The 24,798-nt window shown below is 41.3% G+C and overlaps 1 protein-coding gene across 1 annotated transcript; it reads right to left on the bottom strand.

Annotated features, from left to right (window-relative positions):
- Positions 1-488: 488 nt before the first annotated feature.
- On the bottom strand, positions 489-15,683 carry ankrd28b (ankyrin repeat domain 28b). Its single transcript, XM_068760578.1, has 28 exons — positions 15,548-15,683; positions 11,516-11,599; positions 11,026-11,104; positions 10,130-10,200; positions 9,831-10,031; positions 8,551-8,638; positions 8,250-8,392; positions 7,949-8,161; positions 7,629-7,707; positions 7,399-7,513; positions 7,206-7,288; positions 6,165-6,228; positions 5,953-6,021; positions 5,724-5,864; positions 5,453-5,564; positions 5,341-5,367; positions 5,037-5,111; positions 4,225-4,426; positions 3,920-4,007; positions 3,723-3,840; positions 3,158-3,377; positions 2,776-2,863; positions 2,600-2,683; positions 2,360-2,505; positions 2,162-2,244; positions 1,982-2,064; positions 1,761-1,852; positions 489-1,212 (listed from the first exon to the last, which is right to left on the bottom strand). The coding sequence occupies exons 1-28, from the start codon at positions 15,572-15,574 to the stop codon at positions 926-928; spliced, it is 3,162 nt and encodes a 1,053-aa protein (XP_068616679.1). The 5' UTR covers positions 15,575-15,683; the 3' UTR covers positions 489-925.
- Between the last annotated feature and the right edge of the window lie 9,115 nt (positions 15,684-24,798).

A 24,798-nucleotide genomic window follows, 5' to 3' on the forward strand; every position in this document is an offset into this window, starting at 1 on the left:
CAATGCTAAGCCTCAGATATCGCAATACTGGATCAGTGCTTCTTGGAACTGACTCACTCCCTAACGAGTGCGCATTATTGTCCTTTCACAGCTGCCTCTACAAATCCATCTCTTCTCAGTAACTAATAAAGGCACAAAATGAAAGCATAAATAGAAACCGAACGTACGCAAATAATTTATTCTTGAAAGATTAAACCGCAACGGACAGGTCAATATACAAAGTAAGGTAGATCAAATTAAAACTAACCTGTTGAATTTACCAAGTCTTTTAAAAATCAAGTCAGCAAATCCGATTTTTTTTTTCAGAGGATCAGGAATTTAAGACAAGACTTGGGTTTATTAAAATCTAAATTTTGATCTCAAAATATAAAGGATTCTTCACCAGTATGTCCACATTGTTGAACAAGTGCATTCTGAATGAAGTGGTGTGCGAAGTCAACCTTCTCGCACAAGAAATGTCAAAAACTAAAGGGGACCCCCCCCCCCCCGACCCCTCTATCAAACCAAATAACCTAACTCTTGTACAGTTAAAACGGGGCTAAAATGCATCCTTGTCTTTTGGTCCCTGTCGGTTTAGCTCTCTGAGGAGTATTACCGTCCCTCTTCAGCATGTTATTGCTGCACAAAAGTCACCGTCTGCCCAACAAGCACAGTTTACAGCACTCAATAAGTCAGTGTTGGTAAAGCAGTGGTCACCGAGGTCCCGTATCAGCTGAAGGACACCTGGTGCTGGATGAGGTCAGGATGCCAGCGTGCTGAACTCCCTCCCGTCGCTTACGCTCTGGCATGGTGGGGGTGACGGACTCTTAAGGCTCCTGTGGGGCGGGGGGGTTACCGGTATCTTCTTTTGTTGCCCTTCCAAACTGGCGGTTGGTGACTTTTAAGACACAGTGTGTGTGTGTGTGTTTATGTATTTATCGCTCCCTTAGTACGTCTCTGAGTCAGAGTCATTGAGCTCCTCGTCTTTGTAGAAGCCGTCGTCGTGATGGCTGATGTTGTTGAAGCTGCAGTAGGAGCTGTGCTCGTCGCGCAGCACCGGCAGGCTGTCGAACGTGACGCTCTTTGAGGGGCTGGCGGTGAAGTGGTTAATGGCACTGAAGGGGACGGGGGTCGCAGGGGTGCAGGGGGATACAGGCATCATGGTGGCCAGGATGAGGGCGAGGCAGTCTGCAACGTCTTTGTTGGGGGCACAAGCCAAGGCAGGTGTGTAACCTGAAACCATGACATCGCACCAGTGTTAGATTTTCTGAAGGAAATGCAGAAATGCGATCATCATTCCCTCCAATCGATCGCGCCATGACAAGATGTTCCACTAAAGAATCACACCTACATGCGTACAACTCTGTAGGCCCACGTTTCAGACCTACAACTACAAAGATGTCTCCAGCGCCAGGTGCTAAACCTAACGGCAAGTTGACCATTTTGAATTTTGATCCCTTCCCAACGGTGGAAGGATTACACTTTTAAAATCTTGTTTTAAGATTAATGGTTTGTTCCTGGTCTGCACTGTCCAATCCGTCCCGACGTGACAAATAAAATCCAAATCAGTGCACCAAGAAAAGCAATAGCGTCCCCTAGTGGCCTCAGAAAACGATGTTTTGTATTTAATTTTAAAGCTCCATTGACTGTAATGTTACAGCATCACAAATGTGTTTTAATTATTTCAAATATTTTACACCGGAAGATTGAAACCACTTGATCATTATTTCTACATTTATTTTGCTGTGGGTAACAAGAACGGAATAATAATGTGAATTTACCGTTCTCATCGACTGCAAGTACACTGGCTCCCTTTGCAAGCAGCTCTTGCACCACCACCGTTAAACCGTTTCTTGCAGCCACGTGTAGAGGCCTTATAAGAAAGATGAACAAAAAAAACAAACATATGAATAATATTATCCCCACAGTGATCCACCAGCACCATTCCACTGCTGAAATGAAACAAAGGACAAGAGACTCGCGCAGCACCAGTGCTACGTACGTCTGTAAGGCGGCGTTAGTAGCATTTATGAGGTTTCGGTCTGCAATCTTCTCCAATATCAACAAGGCACTGGTTTCATGTCCCTATGAAGGTAAAAATAGAAGCCGAAAATGTATGAAAATTTAAAACATTTAAATTGTTGGAACTCTGCAGAAGGTTGTACGAACAAGCGCCACCAACCTTACTGCAGGCGAGATGAAGTGCAGTGTTCTTCACAGCGTCCTGCAGAGTGAGATCTGCTTTCGCACTGCTCACCAGTAGTTCTTTACAGAAAGATGTAGGAGGTGAAATGTAGAGAAAACAAAGTTAATTGGGCGCAGCTCTGATTCATTCGTCCCATGTTGATATTTTGAAGCCTGGTGACAAAATCATTCATACCAACAGCGTTGGTCTGGCCATTTTCAGCAGCCATCATGAGTGGCGTTTTCCCTGCAGCATCCACACTGTTGACTTGAGCGTTGTGGCTCAGCAAGAGCTGGAGACACTCTACGTGATCAGTGAAGGATGCTGCATGGAGTGGGGTCCTACAAAAAGAGCACGAGAAACAGTTTCACTTTTATTAAATCAAATGTTCTTTTGAGTGATTATGTAAAATGTTTAATTCACTAAACATTATACCTGTTTTTACCGTCTTTGGCATTGACAATCGAAGGGCCCAGTGTGTCGATCAGCATCTCAGCAGCACCTTCATTATCATGGATCCTAAAGCAGAGAAAAGAGGCCAGATAGTTTAATCCCGTTGGCGGTTCTGTCCTCAGGCACTGATCGATAGTGAAGGCAGCTAAAGATCTTACACAGCACAGTGGAGGGGGCTGAAACAATTGCCTTCAGCCTTGTGAAAAACCTCTTGTTCCAGTAAAACCTCCACACACGTATCGTGCCCTGCAGAGAGAAAGCATTAAAAGCATTTGTGTTCCTCCCGAGGACTCACAATCAGAGTACTCTGAAAAAGGTTTTCCCTTAACATGTAAAAACGTAACCTCGCACAAGAGAATTACATGAAAGAATTGCGCAAAAAAAAACACGAGCATTGAAAATGAAGTTGTTCATGCCATGCGTAAGTGCTCCTTTTTAAACTCCCGGCAGCTTGCCTGTATCTAAGTGCACGCGTAACCACATTCAGCGGTACATTTCTGATTTCATAGTTTTTTTTTTTAAAGGTTGTCATCTCTGTACCATTGTAGCAGGCCCAGTGCAGTGGGGTGTAGCCCTGGTTGTCTGTTAAAACAGGGAGTGTTTCCACAGATTGGGCAGCATGCAGCAGGCCTCCCAGTACCCCAATGTGTCCACATGCTGCCGCCAGATGGACCGGTGTGCGTCCTTTACAGTCGCGCACCAGGAAGTTGGCGTTGTGCTGAAGCAAGGCCTCCACGGATTCCTCGTGGCCGGTCACTGCCTGCATCCAGAAAACAGCTGCTGTTACTGCTGATTGATAAGATCCTAAACTATTATGTCATTCTATTGATTTTTGTTGTCGTCAAATTCTCTGGAGTTTATTCATCCTGTTTGACAAAAAATAATCTCTATGCTTATAATAAACATCTCAAACATACAACCACAATGAACGACGGGATGGTGGAGTGGAAAAAAAACAATTTACTCTTTGGGAAATACTACACACACACACACACACACACACACACACAAAAATAGTTCAAATTAGATTAAATGATGACTAGAAAAAATCCCTGTATATTGACATTGTGCATCATTTTGTGTAAAGCTGGTGAGATGTCCTTACTCCTCTATGTAGAGCTGTTCTGCCCCACTTGTCTTTGGCTTCTACACTGGCTCCCTTATTCAGCAGAGAATACACACAATCCGTGTGTCCGCTCAGGACCGACAGCATCAGAGGAGTTCTGAGAAAACAAAATAACATCAGTGACTGGTCTTAAGATGTGCCTGAAACAAAACTAAACTCGGGAAAGTTGCACTTACTGCCCGTTCCCGTCTTGAATGTCTACTGCACTTTGAATATCGGCATTTCCAATCAGCAGGCGCAAACATTCTGAATGACCATTAGTAGCTGCAGGGAAGGAATGAAGAGCTGCATTAGTACAATATTGATACTCAATATCAACCTCCTGATAAGGACACAACTATTCTACCACCTGAGCATCAACTGCCTCTCAAACAATTGGACAGTTGCTCTGTACAATAAACCAACCATCAGAAAGTTTCAGATCTGACAATTCAAATGCAAATGAATTTATTGTCACGATACATGAAAGGTATAAAACTACCTGCTGCATGAATGGGGGTTCGCTTCAAGGCAAAATCCTTGACCAGGATGGAGGCCCCCTGGTTGATCAGGACATCAACACACTCTACGTGGCCCTTAAAGGCAGCCAGGTCCAGGGGTGTGCGCCCGTGGCTGTTTCTCACATCCAGATCCAACAGGGATTGCACCAGGACCTCCATAGCGTGGTGGTGGCCATGGTATGCCTAAAACAAGATTGATGTTCCAAGAATGAATTAATCTAATATGTCGCAGTGTCTACTTGCACCTTGGTGAAGACAGTCGTACAGGAGACGAGGGTTTGAGTTACATCTGAAGACAAGAGCTGATGTTTATTATAATGCTCATCTTACACCACAGGACTTTGAAAAGTCTTACAAAAAATAAACCCACATAACATCTAAAGGCAATTTGTCATCAGTCATCACACAGTATAGGCTGTGATTTATTTATCTGCACACACTTGGATCACTAATTAGAAGGACACAAGTACCGATTATTCCCCGTCATGCTGCTGGTGGAAAATGTCCAATAACAAGAAGCAGAAAAGTACACACCTTTTGGTCTCAGCTGCCTGTGTGTGTGTGTATGCGCCGATATGTACAAAAATAACCACAAGACAAATCACTGCAGCATGTGAACATAATGTTGGTGGGTCAGCGACTTCTTTTCCTTCTAGTTCCTTTTAGTTACAACTACCGGTAAAATGCTACTTGACCGGGTGCAAATAGCATCTGTTGAATTATGCTGAGAGGTTGAATGTAATTAATGCATACTAGGAATGATACCAGGATACAGACAACACGCATCACTCACAGCAAGGTGCAGCGGGCTGACGGGGGCTTTGACATCAGAATCATTCAGGATGTCTGTCCCTGAGGTTTCCATGAGCTGGGAAAAATAAACCAGGTGGACATGTAAGAACCGACTTTATTTCTAAAAACTTGCTTAAGACTGAACCCAAGTACCGTACAAGAAATACAGATGACCTGTAGGCTACGTCAAATGTGCAGATCATAAACTCTGTTATATCTGAGCAGTAAACTAGAGTGTCTTGGATCCAGCGCCCCCCCAAAATAAAAACATTCACAAGGGGACAAAAGAAACAAATTCAACTCACCACATCTAAAGGAGTTTCACTAGCAATCTGTAAAGAAAATTAGGAGAAGCAGCAAAAGCAATGAACCTCATTAAATGACACAGGGGAGAATGTTGTTAGTGTTAGCTCTCACCAGTTCCAGACAGAGGCGATGTCCGTATGCAGAGGCGTAGTGCACAGCATTGTAGCCCTGATTGTCCCGGATCCCTGGAACGGCATCGTTTCGCAGTAAATATTCCAGGCACCTGCAGACACGCCAAAGATGCTGTCGTCAAGGAAAATGCGCCGTCTCTAAGGTTCAACTCACGACTAATAACACAATTGAGCTTTAATCCATGAAACGGTTCAAACATAACCCGCCTCCCACACAGCCCGTTGAGAGACTCGTTCAAACCATCACTGACTTTCCATCTGTATCAGAAGCGGCGGCATAGTGGAGCGGGGTGCAGCCCCTTTCATCCAGGTCGTTGACGCTGGCCCCAGAGCCCACCAGAGCAAACAGACACTTGTAGTTACAGTTGGCAGCAGCATAGTGCAGAGGGGTCCTGGAAACGCAAGCACAGCTCAGTTCTGTTAACGTCTGACCACAAAACACAAAGTCTGGATCCAAAGCCACAATGAAATGCTGCAAACCTGCCAAAGCTGTCCTTTCTATTAAAGTCCGCCCCCGTATTGAGAAGAAGATTGAGACATTCCAGGTTCCTGAACAGTTACGGCAGCGATTTAAAAGATGTTGAACGGATAAAGACTCATGGATACAGATAAACTGTATTATTTTTATTATAGGTCGGCTCTAAAGACTTGAAGTTAATGCTGAAGCTGCTCTTCAGCTGCTCTGTACTCACCCTCCAGCAGCTGCAGCATGTAAACAAGTCCTTCCAAAGTCATCAGGAGTATCAATATCAAATCCTGCATCAGAATAAAAGATCACAAATACGATACAAACTGGATGCAAGTTGTTACAGAACAGAAGTTTTACAAATTGATGCCAAACTTGTGAAGCATTTTGATTTCTTCCGTTGTGATATTCTGCACAGACCTTGGGAAAATATTCAGAGTAGCACAAAAGCATAACTGCAACACTGGATTCATGTGTTTTCACTTTGATTCGACTCACTCGCTGCCAACACATTGTTGGATCAAATGATTCAATATGTACACAGACAAGAAAGAAGACAATACAAACATACATATATCATATTCTTAATGGAAATATGGATTTACATAAGGGAATAGACAGCCGTTTAAGGCATGTGAGAACAATCTGACGTCAGTTCAAAGGAGGCCTGTTTCTGGGATAATTTACAATATAATATATATATTATAATATATATATTATAATATATGCAAGCCAAATGTGTCAGCACACCTTCACAAATTTTTCTCATGATTAATCTTGTTGTATATCTAGTATATGCCGCTACAAACTAAAACAGAGTTTGATTGCTTTTGATTATCTAATAAAAAATGAAAATGTATTTTGTATATTCTGACATTCGAGCCACCTTTCCTGCTTAGGACGTCTATGACATCTAATAACTACCTACCTGAATCAGATGCACTTCAGACAGGCATACGTAGCCATAGCCTTAGCAACATTATCACCTGAAGCCTGAATTGTGTTTGCACAACAAACACACCCACGTGCTTACACCCCTCTACCTCTGGAAAACTTGGCAGGCTTTTTTTTTCCTCTTATGGAAGAATAGGAGGAGGTCTGGCTGCAAAAACATGTATAGTAATATTACCTTTGGAAAGCTAAAATAAATCAGATCAACGGAGGTAACGAAATACAACTGAATGCACGTGCTGTGCTCAATCTTTGGCAAATTTGTCTGAGCCATTCAATAAAAACGCTGAGTCGTTAAGTTTAAGTACTCGCTCACCTGAAGACAGAAGCTTTCGGCAACAATCAGAGAACCCACTGAGCGCGGCCAAATGCAGCGGGAACATACCATGAACCCCTCGTCTAAAAGAGATAATAAAATGTTAATTTACTCAACATCACTGACGTTTAGCTAAGTTTCTAGTATGTCAAGCTGGAACATTGCTGACGAAACACCGTGGGGGTCGGCTTACTTGGCTGTGTCAGCTCGGTTAGTGATGAGGGTGTTAATCAGGAGCTCGTGTCCGTATCGAGCTGCAATGTGCAGTGGTGTATTTCCGTTCTTATCTTCACAGTCGATCTCGGCACCTTCAGAAAACAACAAGCATTTAGCCTGCGTTGCTCCAAGGGAGCAGTTCTGAGTTTTTTTCAGGCCGAAGGGGGGAAATAAAGCCAGCGAGGGAGAACTTTGAGAGGCACTGACCGTTTTGGATGATTGGTTGAGACCGAGAAAACCTCCCATGGATTGCCGTCATGTGGAGAGGAGTTTTGCCGTCTTTACTCTGGAGTGAAATAAAAACATGGCGGTGTCACAACTTCTGTACTTACTGAGGCTTATAAACACCAGAGTCTAAAAGGCCAGGATAAATCACACACACACACACACACACAGTGACAAATGTTGCACTGGAGTGATTGTTTGTTGACCTATTTAGAGGTCATTCCAGTCATTAAATTACATTATCCCATCTTGCGCTAAGTAATCATTTTCCATGTAGTCAGCATTAAAACATTGAAACTCACCTTGATATTGACATCAGCTCCGTTGCACACTAGTAGCTCCAGACAAAGGGCGCCGTGGCGTGAAGCGGCGGTGAAGTGAAGCGGTGCAAAGCCTTTCTCGTTCACCTGGTTGACATTCGCGCCGCACTCGATGAGCTCATTCACCACCACGTCCTGCCCGTTGTAGCAGGCCACGTGGAGGGGTGTGTTGCCATATGCATTAGGCTCATTGATCTAGAATGGAAAGTATGTCAATCAGTTCGCGCTCCTGTAGTCGCTGCTATCACACGAAATTTTGGGAGTCATTGTGGGTGGAACTGACATCTATCCCCAGATCCAAGAGGTATTTGACAATGCTGATCATCCCACTGGAGGCTGCCGCATGTAGCGGAGAGTAGGATTTCTTATCTTTGCAGGCCACCTCAGCTCCATGAGATGCCAGCAGTTTCACCACTTCTATGTGCCCTGAAGGCAAAAATGGAATGACTTCATTACTACATTTATTCATACAGGATATGCTCTCCACTTTATTTGGTGGAAACAAAAAATAAACTCTAGTCACAAATCTTACGCTTTCAAAAATAATAAAAAAAGAATGTGATTCAAAAGTCTTGATTTATTACCCATGTAAGCTGCCCAGTGGATTGCACGGCGGTCTCTCTTGTCAAAGGCGTTGATATTTGCCCCTCTGGAGAGCAGGAGCCTCACCATCTAAAAGCAATGATAGATTAAAAATAAAGTAGTCAGGAAATATGTCGGGACACACAACTAACCTTCCACTCAGTGTAGTAACTCATAGTCCGTTTTCAGACTATGAATACACAAAGTCTCTGTTAACTTTGAATTATTAATGACAATGAATGTAAAGTTTTAAAACAGCGGTAGAAAATCCCTCACCTTCAAAACAGGATTAAACACAAAAGGTTGGCGCCCAATAATAATAAATCACAAAATACACACCAATCTAATCTCACAAATTAGATGAGCCCTCATATGCATACATTTTTTTTTAAATTACATTGCAAATGTTGAGATGAAATATTTATCGACTTTTAGCATGCATCTCCCAAAAGTTCATCAGGCAGGAAGCTGAGCACCTATTACATGTCAAAGCTGATCCACAGGCTGATATCAAGTCGCATCGTCACAACTGGAACCTGGAATTTACTGTGAATTTCTCTGAAATATTGCAGCATGACCAAACGCTTGTCCTAAACGTATTTCATACAATAACAACTTTATTCCACCAGACATTGTTCAACTGAATGCCTTAAACACACACAAAAGCACAGCCAACAGTGTCAGTCTTCATGCATGTAGGGAAAATATTTAAATCTTATTTTGTAAATCAGCTAAGAAAGGCGACTTCTTATAGCTCACACAGAAAAGAGGAGCATCCGTCTCCAGGGCTTCATTTTGTGCAATAATAAATGAGTGTTTGGCTGGCCCTGCTGCTAACGGTGCACCATTGGACGAGCCGTTTGACCTCACACTCATCAAACAGGTAAAAACTGTCCACCGTGGTGCTCTTCTGCCGCACACACAGTACCGGTACATATTACAATATTCATTGTGTTTCCAGAGAAGAGAGGAGAAACAGTTTCATCTAATACTAACAGCTAGATAAACAAACCCGACATCGAGCCCACTGTGACGGTTTGCTAATGAAACTTTACACATGCAAGCTTGCTAACAAAACTTTTTGTTTTTGTTAATATGAGTGGTGCGGAAGAGGCTACACGTTTAGAACAAGACAACATTAGAAGGGCAGCCGGTCCTCTCAGCCCTTTCCCTTTATGCTGAGACATGATTGTTTCCTGTAGTGACTGATATTTGGGTATTAAAAGCACTTCTTCTTCAGTGCAGCTCACAGCAGAATGAAACTAGACTTTCGCTTGAATACCTCCAGATGTCCGCTGAAGGCCGCGTGGTGCAGCGCAGTCCGCCCAGCTCTGTCTGACACGTTCACGTTGCCGAGCAGTGGGACGAGGGCTTCAGCACAGCGTACAGCTTTATTTGCCGCGGCGATGTGGAGCGGCGTCTGCCAATTCTTGTCTCGGGCATTAACATCTGCAGAGTGCTTCAGCAACACTTGGACGGCCTCCTGCACAAAACCCCCCCCCCCAAAACAAACATCACATGTAGACTCGTGTTTCGGGCTGTTTGGAATAGTAACCAAGAATGGGCTGAGTATTCCCATACCTCACTGCAGGAGGCCACAGCCCGGTGCAGAGGAGTGAGCCACTTGTTATCTTTGGCATTTACTCTGGCGCCTGCGAGTAGAGGACACTGGCTGTCACAAAGTGTGAGGTCACGCTGGGCATGACATCCGAAGACACATTTCATCAAAACTACTCCAGTTTTTCCCCCGTTTTCAAGTTGAGTTTCATAAAAGAGCAGCTCACAGAGGATGCATGTGTGACCTTAGCAATTCTTCATTATATTCTCAGAATATTTAACTTTTGGTGGCAATTTAACGCTCCCTTTAAAACCAATAAGACAGAAACAAGTTGACGGGGGCTTCCTGTACAGCACGGAGGAAAAAAGTTGATTCTCTTGAGGTGATTTTCAAACAATTAATGGATTCATATATGAAAAGAATCAAGACCTCAAAGACTTAAAATGTGTGCAATTCTCCATCAGTTGAAATGTTGCTTTCACATGTTAAATAACAATTTAATGTCCACCTCAGGACATTCATCATGGTTTAATGGGGCCCAGGATATCCATTAAATAATGGGAAATTATCTTCTACTTTAGTTTGTTCCATAAAGTCCTTAGAATTTCAAAGAGAAACTCACTGGACAGGAGCCCTGAGACAAAACAGTCTGTGTGTCAGTTTTGAGTTATTTGAAGCGAGAAAGTTTGGGAAACGCATTCTGCTACCTGTCAAACAGCTGGCATTTCCATATTGTAATATCAAACCAATATTTGTTTCTTGAACCGTTTTTTTTTTGTTCAATTATCTATATTCAAATATCTAGATCTAGAGTTGTAGTGTCATTTGTTATAAGAATGACACAAAGTCATGCGGTTGTGCTCGACTTGCTTTTTTTCTTTTTTTAGGTGGGGGGGTTAATTAGTTTTGAAAAACATACCTGACAGAATCAACAGCTCTATTATCTCGGCATCTCCGAGATACGCAGCAGCATGCAAAGGAGTTCGCTTCTCATTGTCCTGCAAAAAAGTCAAGAGGAATCTGTAACTTGTAGCCGTTTGTTAAACCTGTACAGCAGGATCGCTTGTGATATAAAAAACAGTTTTCTGATGGTTATTCAATTTTATTTGTGTTGACAGAGTTGGTTTAAGACAGATCCAGTGAAGTAAAAACCAACCTTATTTTGAAATAAACACCGCCACCAAAGCAGTATTGGTGAGGAACGCAATAAAACAACAAGTATACTGTGGGAGCTCTAAAAGGACGCTATCGGTGTGAACTTTTTGTACTCAACGATTAGCTGAAACGGTTATTAGAGGCCTTTCACGAACAATCATGCTTGAGGTTTTGAATTCAGTGATACAGACAAATTAAAAAAAAATATATAAACACAAACTATAATGAAACCCACAGAGATCGGTGAGAATTACCTGAAAATTCACGTCCTCCTTTTTGAATATGAGTGAGCGAACTTCATCTGGGTCCACATTGAAAATAGCTTTCAGCAAAGCAGGCTGTAAAAGAAAAATAAAGAATCTCAAAAATCAACTCAATTTCAAGGCTTCTCCGGCTGACATCTAACACCCTCCCTGGCTGCTTCGGCTTAACTCATCAGACTTGAAACAGGAAGAGTACAGTTCAAAGTGACCACAAATACATTCAGACCTTGGAGACCTTAGACTTTATGGATCTGAATTCTGGATCCTCGCAGCCAAGCACCACGACACAAACGCGACTCATTCCCTCAGAGATTTCACGACGGAAGTTAAGCTGATAAAAAGGTCTCAAAAATAATATTGTTCAAAATGCTTTAAAGAGACAGACGGCAGCTTATCCGAGGTTATCTTTCTGATGAAAACAAGAGGAGCCTATGGAGGCTGGCACAGACATTCAAATGCATATTGAACACAAAAATGAGGAAGATGATGGAAGCCGTCAGAACTTATACTGGCTGAGCTGAACAGTCTTGTTTTAATGCCGTTCTGTGATTGGTCTGCTGACACTGAGACAAATGTCACAATCTTCAAGGGAATACAAGTCCAGTATTGTGTTCCCCCCAAAAAACTGCAGTTATTCTCTTTTAAAAAAAAATTCTCCCCACATTTTGCGTGACTACATTCCTACGACAGCCTGCATCTCCAGCACACACAGAGACTGAAAACAGGAAAACATCCTTGGATGATCTGGTTCACTATCTGACGTGACAGCAGACTGAAAAAAGTCTAACGTTTCCCAAGTAAATTTGATGCAAAGGAACAAAGTGTCGAACATCTCTCAGGTCGGACTCTTGTCAACCTGCTATATTCCGAGCTTCTTATAATTCATTCAAGGTGGCCCCGCCCATCCTTTGGGCGTACACACTGGAAGAGCGCCACTGAGAACCAGGGATGTGCCGTGTGAGTAAAATACTGCAAGATATTTGTTTTTGACGCCGTTTGTTTGTTAGCAGGAATATGGAAAAACTGCTGGATGGAACTTGATGGGAAATAAAATCTAAAGATGGGTCTTGGTTCAAACTCAGAGCCCGTTAAAATTTGAGAGCGATCCAGATACCCGTCTGGATAAAAATCCGAATTTTCCCCATTTACTTATAATTTAGGCAAAAAAATTATAAAAAAATCATAGAAACAAGCTTCCAAGGAAAGAAATAAAGTGGTCATTATAGTGTACGGTATTATTATGTACGATGCACATGGTATAAATATGAACAGACCACCAGGCAAGCAGAGTTGCTTCATTAATTAAGGAATCCCCTCACTGAACCTGAACTGCCTCAACTACCTAATTTGCAAATGAGCAGCCATCTGGATTTTAGGATGTCATTTTAAAAGAGCTCAACTTCCTATGGAAGAGCTTGCACCACAAACCCTATCTGATACTGGCATTATTCATAGTACTAATAATTCCTCTGGTTTTATGAGCCGGAATGAAGCCCAGCACGTTAACCTTATGTTGACACAATAAGTTCTGCATGTCCTGTAAGCAGGAAACCTTGAGATTAAATGCTAGAAGACTGTAAGGACCATTATAGTTCAACACAACATCAAGACAATCTTGTGTCGGAGGACTAAGATCCCCCCCAGTTATTAAAAACCCATGAACATGAGCAAATTAACATGAACACGACCTACATTCAAAAGTGTAGTTCGGAATCGGGAACTGCTTCCAAATGAGATTCGATTCCAAAACGCAGCTTCAATTGGAGTCCTGAATAAGTTTTAATTTTGCTTATTGGTTTCACAAATTAACAAGTTTCAGTTTCCACCATTTCTGTCTGGTCAGATGCTGGGTTGGGAGACTTGAAACGTCACGCACTGCCGCTAAAAGTTCACACGGACATTTATTTCAACAGGTTACTACGGTAATCATTTTCACCAACAATCTGTGTGAGCGCAAGAAGCCACTGACCCATGGAATCAAATCCTCTGGACCCTTTAATTCTTGAAAGGACAGTAGGTAATTGCCAACTACAAATATATTTAAATCTTCAGATGAGTCTATTTAAGTAATTGATTAGGAAGAGAAAAGGGGGATGGTGAGAATGGAGGAGCTTTAGTCTCCTTTTCAACAAATGGGAAATGTATTTTGGATTGTAATGTATAAATGCCTATACAGGATGTTGCCAATGAAATGCTGTCTCTATGTTGGCTAAGTGCTAAAGTATGTTACAAAAATATGTGAGCGGAGGAAAGTGAAGCACGACAGGAGAGTGAGGGTGACATGGTAGGTCATGAGCAAGGAGAGCATTTCAGCTTGACAAAATGTTTATTTCAACACATTTTCAGCTTTAATTTTCAATAAATAATGGGTGATGGGGTTAGGGTTAATATCATCATGATGCATTTCTTTTTTGATACAGACATCTAAAGTAAATTAAGACACAAAAGACAAGTGTGAACAATCCTATACAAGTAATCAATAGTGATTTTAAGGGTACTTAATTTCACGCTACGCCCACAAATACGAGTCAGTGTTGAATCCTCAAAGATTCTACGGGAAACAATAAACACCTTATTTGGTGCAAGAGAGGATACACAACCAACACAACTTTAACACCTTTGGCTCTGTGATGCAGAAATAACTGTTTACTGGCCTCGGTTGCAGTCTACAGCCAGCAGCACCTTGTTCTCAATGTTATTTGTCATTAAACGACAAAATGAAAAAGACAGCAAACAGGTTATGCTAATTTATTTGCAGATGAACGTCTGCAGATTGCTAACACTCGTAGCCAGTTTCCTGCATCTAAGTCAGTGGGAGTGATTCCATGTAGTGACATTAATATATGAATGTTGTTTGCAGTTCCTCAGTCCTGCAGGTCTACGTTTCCATGTTGTTTAAATAATTTCTCAGGTCTGGGATCAATTAAGTATTTCCATTCTATTCTATTATCTGGCTGAACAACTGTTCTCCTCTCCTCATGCAAGTCAGTCTATTTAATACCATCACCATGGAGACAGCTGACATGAGCACAGGTACCCAACCATTCAAGCACACAGGAAAAGAAGCACACATACATATATAAAAAAAACAAGCAGAAGAAACAGTTATGTCAGCATTTAAATGATAACAGAGCTATTCTCATCGTGACAAGGGCGCCATTGGTTTTATACATTTAGAAAGCACACGTCATTTCACAAATGCATCATCTATTGCAAAGCAATACATTGCGTTAATGAACCGCTTCCTTTAATGGCAAGTTCTGATTTGTCTCCGAGACTTCTAATCAATAAAACAACTTCAACACAACAAGTGTCATAAAATTCGATTTAGAATATAAACATGAAAGTAAAATGGCCACAGAGCGTCTGACAGGACTTCACTAGAGATGGTATTCTGACTAGCTAAGGCGAATGCACGATATGCTTGTGTATGTACATAACGCACATGCTTTCCAACCTCACAGCCATCATTGCATCTCACCAGCTGAGGTCGTTGAACATCTTACATGCGTCCAGTTGTCACAGTAACGCCAGTCATTAGATACCATTGACTGTTGCGATAGCAATCTCTCACACATTGCAGACTTTCTTATTTTCTTAACAACATACACCACAATAAGACACAGCTCGACTCCAGTTGTAAATTGTTTAACAACAACATGCCACAAGGATTGGCTAACTGAGTAAGCTATTAGCCTTCAAAGCAGGCTCCGGCTAATAGCTGGATATAAACACAGTAACATTAGCTCGTTGCAACATGTGATGCTCTCATTATCGCATAAAACATGACTTCATGTTCGATTTGCCCCATCGCTACTCAACACAACACTCATCTCTTAAATGGCCATTTTACATCAATCTTTGCGACGATTAAGGGAATTCTTCAGGCTCAGAGAACAGCCAGAGAAACTTGAAATACATTGCGCCAGTGAATGTTGAAATTGAGGAGAGGGGGGGGTACCTACCGCTAGCTAGCCAAAAATAACACAAACTTGGATTGTTTCTGGTACAATAATAACTTACCTGGTCTCTAATTTTGAGAACCACCATATTTCAGAGATTTCAAGTGTTCTCATGCAGATTCATGCAGGAAAATGCGTCTCCTTCCGAATAGCAGGGTCTGATCTTCTGTAACTGTCCCGCTGATCTATTGGAGGCCTTGACTGACGCTAGCTTAGCTCGCTCGCTAGCCTCCTAACCTGATCGCAAGGAAGCGGAGGGATAGCGGAAACTCCATAACATTGCCGCCACCATACTTCGCCTCCCAATAAGATGCTTTTCGATTGGTCGTACGCGTTTTACGTCCTAGGAAGAGAATTGCTGGTTGGTTGTTGTTAACATTCGTCTGTGGCAGACGCACTGTGTTGAATGTTACATTGACGTCAAGACGTTCAGACGTTGCAATGAACAATTCAATTATTTATCAAATATACAATGAATTAATTATATGTAGCATCCATGCTCCGCACTATTGAATAAATATATTGAGCTACATCTATTATTCCGGGTATTTTCTCACAGCTGTAACATTCTATTTACACAACGTGACTCATCCTGAAGTTGCATAAAACGTAAGAACAATTCTACCAATGGGCGCAGAGTAACTCCAGTAGAGCCATGGGGGTCAAATGGCTAACGATCTCATAGTAGCCGCTCCGTATTCTCTTTGGAATAAGTGTACTGTATATAAATAAAATATGTTATATATTAGGCAAATTGTGTTTCAGCACTTACAATGTATACTGTGGATATAAAGTATATAAAGTGGCATCAAAAATAAATGTTTGATAGAGTTTTGACCGCTCAATGACGATTTTAAGAAAAAGTAAGTTAATAAAAATCAGAAAAATGTATGGTTTCTAAATCTTGAGTGAGTTTCTGACACTGAAATGCGGTGGAACGTTGCCCTCTAGTGACCTACCCGTACAACTACAAGCTTATGTGAGATGAAGTAGAATACCTGTCTTAACACACTTTAATTATGAGATGTGAATCAATTTACAACCAAAGGAAATTAAAATTATTTTATTATTAAATAAGTACACAAGTGTAATCAACAGATCATTATGTAGTCTTGACATTTTTAATTGTTCCTAATATTTCACAGCCAAAAATAGCTGATAATACAGATTAGAAATTTCCTCTGTATGAGAAACTATGGACAGGACAGTTGGACATGACTATATCTAAGAGTGCATAAGTCTTCGGTCTATTGTGTTCATGGCACATTCAGTGGCTCTGTTACACAGAGAACCTTGAGTTTTATAGTTCATAATGTCATTTAATGATTGTGTAACTGCTGCAGCATTAACTGCACTAAGAGCAGCAACACCCTATAGAAACACTAGATGTTTCATAACCAGTTCTCTGATTTGGTCATTTTATTTAGGCCACTTGCCTCTAGAAATATGGTATCGCCATCAGCTACTGTGACCCATTTTATATGGCTGCTGTGTGCAGGCTGATGATTACTCTCTACCAAGTGGCTTGTGTGCCATCAAGAAAAAGTCATGTGGCAAAGTTTAACAGCATTTTGAGTGAAGGAGTTAGCGGGGGTCTTGTGAAAGAATGTGGGTTGTGCTCACCAGGCAACTTTCCAGGACATTCTCATGTTTCAAGGCATTGGATACAAGGAGCGAGGGAGAGAGAGAGAAGAGGTTGTGGCAGCTATGTTGATGATTTTGGGTGTAGATTGGTCGCCTTTGCTGTGGGTAATCCTTCTGGATCTGTCACTAAGCCCCCTAAAGACCACAGTAACCTCAGCAGGAATACTTTCTCACTGGGGAGGCTGAGCTGGAGAGTTGTTCCCACAAATTAAATTAAGATGAGGAGAAACAGTAGACAAAGATGTAAATGCATAAATGGAGAAAACAGATGGATAGCCACATACCTTCACCCCTCTTAAAAACCGACTGTGTTTACACCCTTCATGTTGACAGGTCTCTCTTGAACCTCCTTTATTTTCCACTGGAGCTTTTTTAAGCTTTTATGAGGTTTCTTTTCTCAAATATGTTTATAAAATATTTGTAATTCTTTCCTCTATGTGTCCTCGAGCCTTCCATGAAATACAGAATGATGAAGTAAAATGAATAAATAACAAAATAACATACAAAGTGTCAAATACTAGTATGTCCCTTTGGAATTTTTACTCTACACATTTTTACTGACATAAATAAATAAAGGCATAATATTTGTATCAAACACATAAATACAATTATATAAATTAGACTGGAACTGCAAAAGAGAGGCAATTTTTGATCAACATTTATCTCTGACATAGAAAACCTTTGGGACACATCCTCGCAGTGCAGCCTCAGCTGTTTTACTGCACCACTTTATAAAGTTGTTGCTCCTCAAAATACACCACTACAGTGAATGTAAAATAGAAAACCTGTCACTTAGATGTCTACATACTTGTGAGGACTGCAAAGCTCATGACATGCTTAAGCTGGTCCTTTAACTGCGAAATGACATGGCCCTCGCCGTCCAGGTGCCAGCTGTGGAAGGCTGCATAATGATGAGACACCCACAGCGACATGCATGCAGAATCATCCCTCAGATTTTTTTGATGCTGTGCTGCGACCCTGTCTGTTCAGCTGTCAGGATGAGGGATAGCAAACAGCTGGACAACTGGGGTCCTTGGATGAAAGTGGTGTCACCCACTGAGTCTTTCCCAGCTGCCGTAAGACAGTGGCAAGATAGGAGAGGAGAGAATTTCACCTCACTGTTTCCCACCACTAATGTGTCTATATGTAGAGCCAGAGACCACCATCAAGCCAAATCCTTGTCAAATGCATTCTTTTAAATGTAAAAAGGTAGGATAGTCATAGTAAGGCAAAAATAGAAATAAGTCCAGGTTGTAAATATTAAAAAACCCATTAATCTATATGCCAAATGATGCCCAACAGGATGAAGAAGAACATAAGCATTCAAAGACATTGTGGAATTTGATGAGCAGTGATGTGGGAAACAGGTGAACAGAGATGAGAGAGGTACTTTGTTCTCCTAAAGGGAAGACATTTGTCCTCTGGGCCAATCAGTAAACTAAAGAGAGGCAGCGAAAAAAATGCTTTGAAGTGACAAATAAAAATGTGAGACTGTGGGACAGCTGTAGATTTATGACGATGACAAATCTGCATATAATCTGTGCTAATCACACATGTCTTGCTCCTGGTTGAGATAAAAGCTTCTCCAATTTTCTTTTTTTTTACCACTAAGCAGTCATGTAACGAGAGGAGTGGGAAAGTGCACAGTCGGTAGGTTCACAGCTTATTGCTCCCTTCATAGCTTTGATGTTAGGAACTGACTGTGACAATTGCTTTGTCTGATTTTTCATCATTGGACGTTTTTGAACCTACTGGGCATATGAGAATTAATTTGATCAACATATTTGTGATTCTTAAATTGTTGTACGACAACAACCGATGAGACAGGAAACCACATAAGATGGGCAGTGGTGTTCCTGAAGGCGACCAGTGGGTGGCACCATCTTCGTTTAAATTGTTTTGTACATTTTTGGAAGTCTGGTGCAATATTGTGTGTAACAAATACGTCTCAGAATCTACAGGCACAGCCTTGTTTTTATTTGCAGGCAGCCATGACTGCAAACACACACAGATGAAGACAAGCTGCAACAGAGCTGCAAATGTAAGAAGCTTATTTTTTTCACATCTTTTTATATGCCAGTAACTACATGAAAATTACTTGACAGTGCAGCTGTTGCAAAGCGGGCTCCAATTTTGGTTTGTTGTCCAAAGTACTCCGTCATCCCAAAAACCTTTAGCAGGTGTGTATGCTGCATGTGAAATGTGATTCCCTCTCATATGACGGCTTCGTGACCGGCGCTCGCTCCACAGATGTCATGTGGTCATAGCGTTTCATTCTCTTCTGACCCCAGCAGAAAAAAAAAAGAAAAAAAAGAACAAGAACCACAAACACTCCAATGTACACACATCATTTTCACTTAGTGACACAAGAAAAACAGTGCTAATGCTTGACATGAAAGCCGTTCACAGCCCCTCCAAATGACCCTTCAGCTGTCTTTCCATTTCAGAATACTTATAATATTTTTTACATTGGACTTGTTCTTGGCAGGTTAATGCTCACAGATGTCTGTACTGCTCAGATGGCTTGAGGGGGCAGGTACCATCTGAGCTGTGTCAGGGAGAGAAAGTCATTTTAACAGCACCTAACACATAATTTTGTAGTACCAACGGACGTGTTAATGAGGCAACATTCTCATAATTTTCCGATAGAACAAATCTTGGCAGGCATCTGTGAATTATTCATTTGGCCTAATAAGTTGGCATAGAATGGCATGTTGCATGGTACAATTTATCAAATGTCAAATATAGTGGATTGCTGCCGTGCTTAAGTTTGAGTCTTGCAGATTTGCACCTTTTGAAAAGTTGGACAGACTCGGCAGAATATTCACCCACCTTCTAGCATGGATGACGCAAGAAGCGACAATGTGCTTGTCTGTCAATGTGGAACGAATACAATGCCTTTTCCTTTTTTTTCACAGCCGAAGTGATGAATTACTTTTTGTCACTGAGGATTTATTTCCTGTGTTTGTGTGCCATCCCTGCCTGACCGTGAAAGTGTGAAAGCAGCCTCCGTGTCACGCGGCACAAATTGCACGGAAAGAGTGCTGCGGTGTTTTGCACCGGATGATGTAAAGTACGACATGACAAAACGACTGAGCCAGTCTTCTGTCTCAAACGGACCAAACGAAACTGTTGGAAAAACACAATTCTAAGCCAGTGTGTATACACGGGGTGTGTGTGGACAGATGTGTGCATGAGTAAAGACATATTAAAACACATAGAAGAATGACAGTCATGTGGTAGAATAGCAGCAAGATTATTTGCTTTGTGAACGAGCCACTGTATTTCTCAGAAATAAGGTTGTCAATACATTGCAGTGTTTAAATAGTAATATTTATGCTTTCCATTTACTGGTATATGTAGTAGGGTGGTCTAATTCAGAAACCAGGAACATCTGTCAAAGAAATAGCCAAAAATAAAGTTAGAGTTAAATAGAGTTTAAGGATTTTTTTTGGGTCAAATGCTGTCATAATACATCAATAGTGTGGAGCCAAGATATGAATGCATTAATGACACTAAATTCACATAAGAGCACTGCAAACTATCATTGTCTCAGAATGTGACATCACTTGTGCATATTTGCCACATGATTTTAATTGATTTAATTATATTGTGTTTTTTTATGAAGCGGTTGCATGCCATACTGGACTTATATACTGGACACCTTCACAGCAGGACAAATACATAATACACACTAAATTGATAAAGGACAATTATTGTCTTTTGTGACATTTTGGATAAAAACTATAACAAAATCAATCCTGTGCATGAACTCAGAAAACATCGAGTCATAAATAGCATGTTTTGGGGATGCTCTGATATGTAAACTCTTGCATTTCTTTCACGTTGCACATAACCTGAGCACATTTACATAATTCTGTTTGACAGAAGACTGAGAAACAGCTTTAGTGATTAATTCCCAGCAGTTGTCACCGGTCCTCATTTTGTGTTCTCTGTCTGGATTTTACACTTGGAAATAAGCTGTCAGTCTTCACTTGAGAAATGACAGATGAATCACATATTTAGAATTCATACAGTACTTGTGATTAGAGAAAGACTCAAATAACCCACAGATTTCGAAGATGGACTTGATTCTTAGGCACATAATTTTCTGCAAACATTTCTAAGATTCATTTTGGCCATGCTTGTTGACACTCAAACAATATTTTGTGTGTTCCAGGATCTATTATCAGCTCTCTGTTTTGTGTTCCATACTGAGATGAACCCCCTATCTGGCATCAGGTTACCAGGCAACAGTGTGCACTCCGCTGCACACTTATAATTTATTTTGCATAGTTATGATGTTTAATAGTAAGTGACTAACATGGCAGTCAGCCAAAATTAACTGCTGGGTAGCTGAACCCATGCATGTCAGGAGGTGTAGATGCTAGGAAGCTATATTTGGCTCCTATGTTTCCTTCAAAAAGAAGAGTTTTCGGACTGGATTTGACAGTTCTCTTCGACTGGGTCAGTGAGTTTTTGTGGGAGGAGGGGTGTTGTTGATGCCTAGAGGAAGGTGCTGGTCTCTGTTCTGCAGCGGCTCATTGTTATCTTTTCTTTATCCGTATGGTAAAGGAAGCTGGAAGGATGTAACACTGTGTTTATTTATAAAGGTTTGTCAAGACTTGTATCAAATAATGATCATAACCCACAAAAAATATTTGACCATGTTAATTTGTCTGATACTCAATCAATGTTACATTTTCTAGTGTTAATACATCTTTCTACCTTTTTTGATTAATTTAGCCTCTCTAAAATGTTGTATCTTACCTAAGAAGCTAATATTATTGGTGTCTGTCTGTCTGTCTTTAAACAGGATCACTCAAAAGGCAAGAACAGATTTCTATGATATATTTTGGCGAGGAATGGTATGACCCAAGGAATAATCCATTAGATACCTGTTGATCCAGATCATTATTTGGATACATACCGACAATCTTTTTAAATCTTTTTTTTTTTTTTACTATCGAGGCAATTGCAAGACTTGTTCTTCCAACATCCCAGGTAATGATGTCTGTGGTGAATAAAGTCACCGGGACTTGTTAGAAAAGGTTGAAGACATTTTGCTTCTCATCCAAGAGGCTTCTTCAGTTTTGTACAGCTGGTGGGGAGTTCCAGATATTTCATCTAGTGGTAGCTGTCAAAGTCATTAAGTAATAATGAGGCAGTGTTTGGATTTTGGATTCACAGAAAATGTACTACTCAGAACAAATCACAATGTTACACTTGCAACTGAGTCAGATCTGCAAGAAGGCTGCCATTGGTGAGATATTGTTGTCCTCCAGTAACTGTAAAACTAACAATGACATTAATGTTATTCCAGTTCCAGGGATAGGCTCTCATAGTAAAGCAGGTGCATTAGTGGGGCCAAACTGTTAAATGATTGCTTTTAGGTGCAGTGACGTAATGGGGAAACATCTGCCTTGGCTGAGGTTAGTGTTATCTTAATACTGCCTAATAATAAATGGTCAGAAATGCAAAAATAAGGAAGTTTTTTGTTGTTTTTTAATGAAAATTCAATTAACTAAATGATGAATGAACAATATAACAGGATGGTACAACAATAGCTTGCTGTGTAGAAAACACTCCTGGGGTGGTCAGGAGGTGTGGGGCTTGTTAAACTGGCAGAAACATGTGATATTGGAAATCTTTCATCTTTACTGAGCAGACCTACTGAGGGGACCCACTTCATTATGTTTTCTTAGTCCTCTTGAAATCACATTATTAATCCACGTCTCTGTAATGCAAGTAATATAAATTTATTTTTTATATGGCCCCAAAGCTCTGTTTTTGATTAGTCTCTTCTATGTGTTTTGAGATAATACAGTTATATTCCTGGGAATTCAGTTCTGGTCTCTATCTCAGTGTGCTGTAACAAACCACCTTTATTTATTCTGGTGTTCTTGGCCGCTGCTGCTTCAGCTGAAGCGAAAGGAGTGGGACCGGACAACAGACATTGACCAGACAATCTGATGTTGTCCATGTGTCACAAACTCTACTCTTAAATTAAATACGGTTTTCCTTACTTTGTTGTTTCTGCTCTTTTCTCTCTCTTTGCAAAAATATATTATTCACCGCTAATCTGTTCAAAGCGGCACGGAAAACGAGTGTTATCCATCTTTTAAACGGCCTAATGATGTATCTGTCTGGCATGGTGAGAAAGTCAAAGGTGTTCCCACAGCACAAAGAGTTGTCTGGGATGGGCTGGGAGTGAAGGAGAAGAATTGCATCTTTCTCTTACTGTATGCACTGTTGGCCCGGGGGGTCTTTTGCAGCTGAGGCTCAGTGCGCCTGGTGTGATCCATCCAGCCCTGCCGCAGACCCCTTCCGTGTGCACTCTGGTGAGGGGGGGGGGGGGGGGGGGAGACCATCTTCCATTTGTTTTCACTTCATGTCCAAATGGAGTTGGACAGATGAATCATTGATGTCCTTGTGAGACCTTGTGAGGCTGATAAAACATTTGTTGATTTAAGACTCCCACTGTGAGTATTCAAGATGGATTTACATACCATGATCTTTTCTAAAGAAGCCTATGTATTACCTCCATATATATATATATATATCTTTAAATATTTAGAGTAAGTCAACAAAATATGGTCTTAAGGCTTGCTATTATGGTTGATTTTTACTTGAAATAGGTCTCCTCACTCTGTATGTGAGTATGCCCACTGACAGGCACCATGGAGAGTGCCCCCCCGCCCTCCCAGCATGATCCAAATCTGCGTGGTGAAATCAGTGAGGGTGATAAATGAGCTGTGCTTCAGAGTCTTTTGCTTATGCCCAGCGTGATGGGAAAATTGTCATTTAACTGGTCACAGGGTGGGGCCTTTTCCCCTGATGGCAGAAACAGACAAAACTTCAGACTTCACAGGCGCGCTTGGATGTCAGTCCATGCCAACACACCGTCCACAGGCCCTGACCGTGCCGCCATGCGTCATGCCAAACATCCCTTTGTTGTTATCTTTCATCTGGGTGCCTGCCACGTCTTTTAGCCCATCCCGTGAGTTATGCGACAGCAGGAGGCCATGGCCTCAACCCCTCCCCACTTAGCGTGAAATGTGCAGAACAAACGGATCCAGGAATTACACAGAGATTGGACACACTGGCTGGATATCTAAGGGCAGAGTCTCCTTAAAGGTCTCTGTGGCCAGATAGGTGTGAAAGGGTTACCACCCCATTTGTTTCCAGAAATTAAAATCTAGCCCCTTTGAGGTGACATGAGAATATTACACAACATTCTGTCATTTTGCTTTGTTATCTCACTAAAAGCAGATAAAAAAAAAGTTTTACTTTTGACCTTTGGATTCATTTGCAAGCACAACAGTCAAAAAACAAACAAGCAGGAAAAAATAGAAATGCTATGATTGCCTGGAGTATTCTATTTCTCACATTTCTTAGATCTAGAATGCTCGTTTGAAACTGGGACTCCTCATGCTTTGTAGCTAATAAAAACCCAAACCCCATTGTTGTTCACATCTTCATGCCACCTTCTGATTTCTCATGCAGAGCTTTGAGGAAATCCCGTTGAAACAGATTGTGTGCTGTGCTGGTGATATCCTCGTGTTTTATTAAAGCGAATGCCTATCCTCATAAGGCCGTGCGTTGTTGAAGGAGTTGTGTCGAAAAGTTGCTTTGCTTACTGGAACTGAAATGAAAGGCAGAGTTCAG

The sequence above is a fragment of the Brachionichthys hirsutus genome, chromosome 3 (assembly GCF_040956055.1).
Source record: "Brachionichthys hirsutus isolate HB-005 chromosome 3, CSIRO-AGI_Bhir_v1, whole genome shotgun sequence".
NCBI lineage: Eukaryota > Metazoa > Chordata > Actinopteri > Lophiiformes > Brachionichthyidae > Brachionichthys > Brachionichthys hirsutus.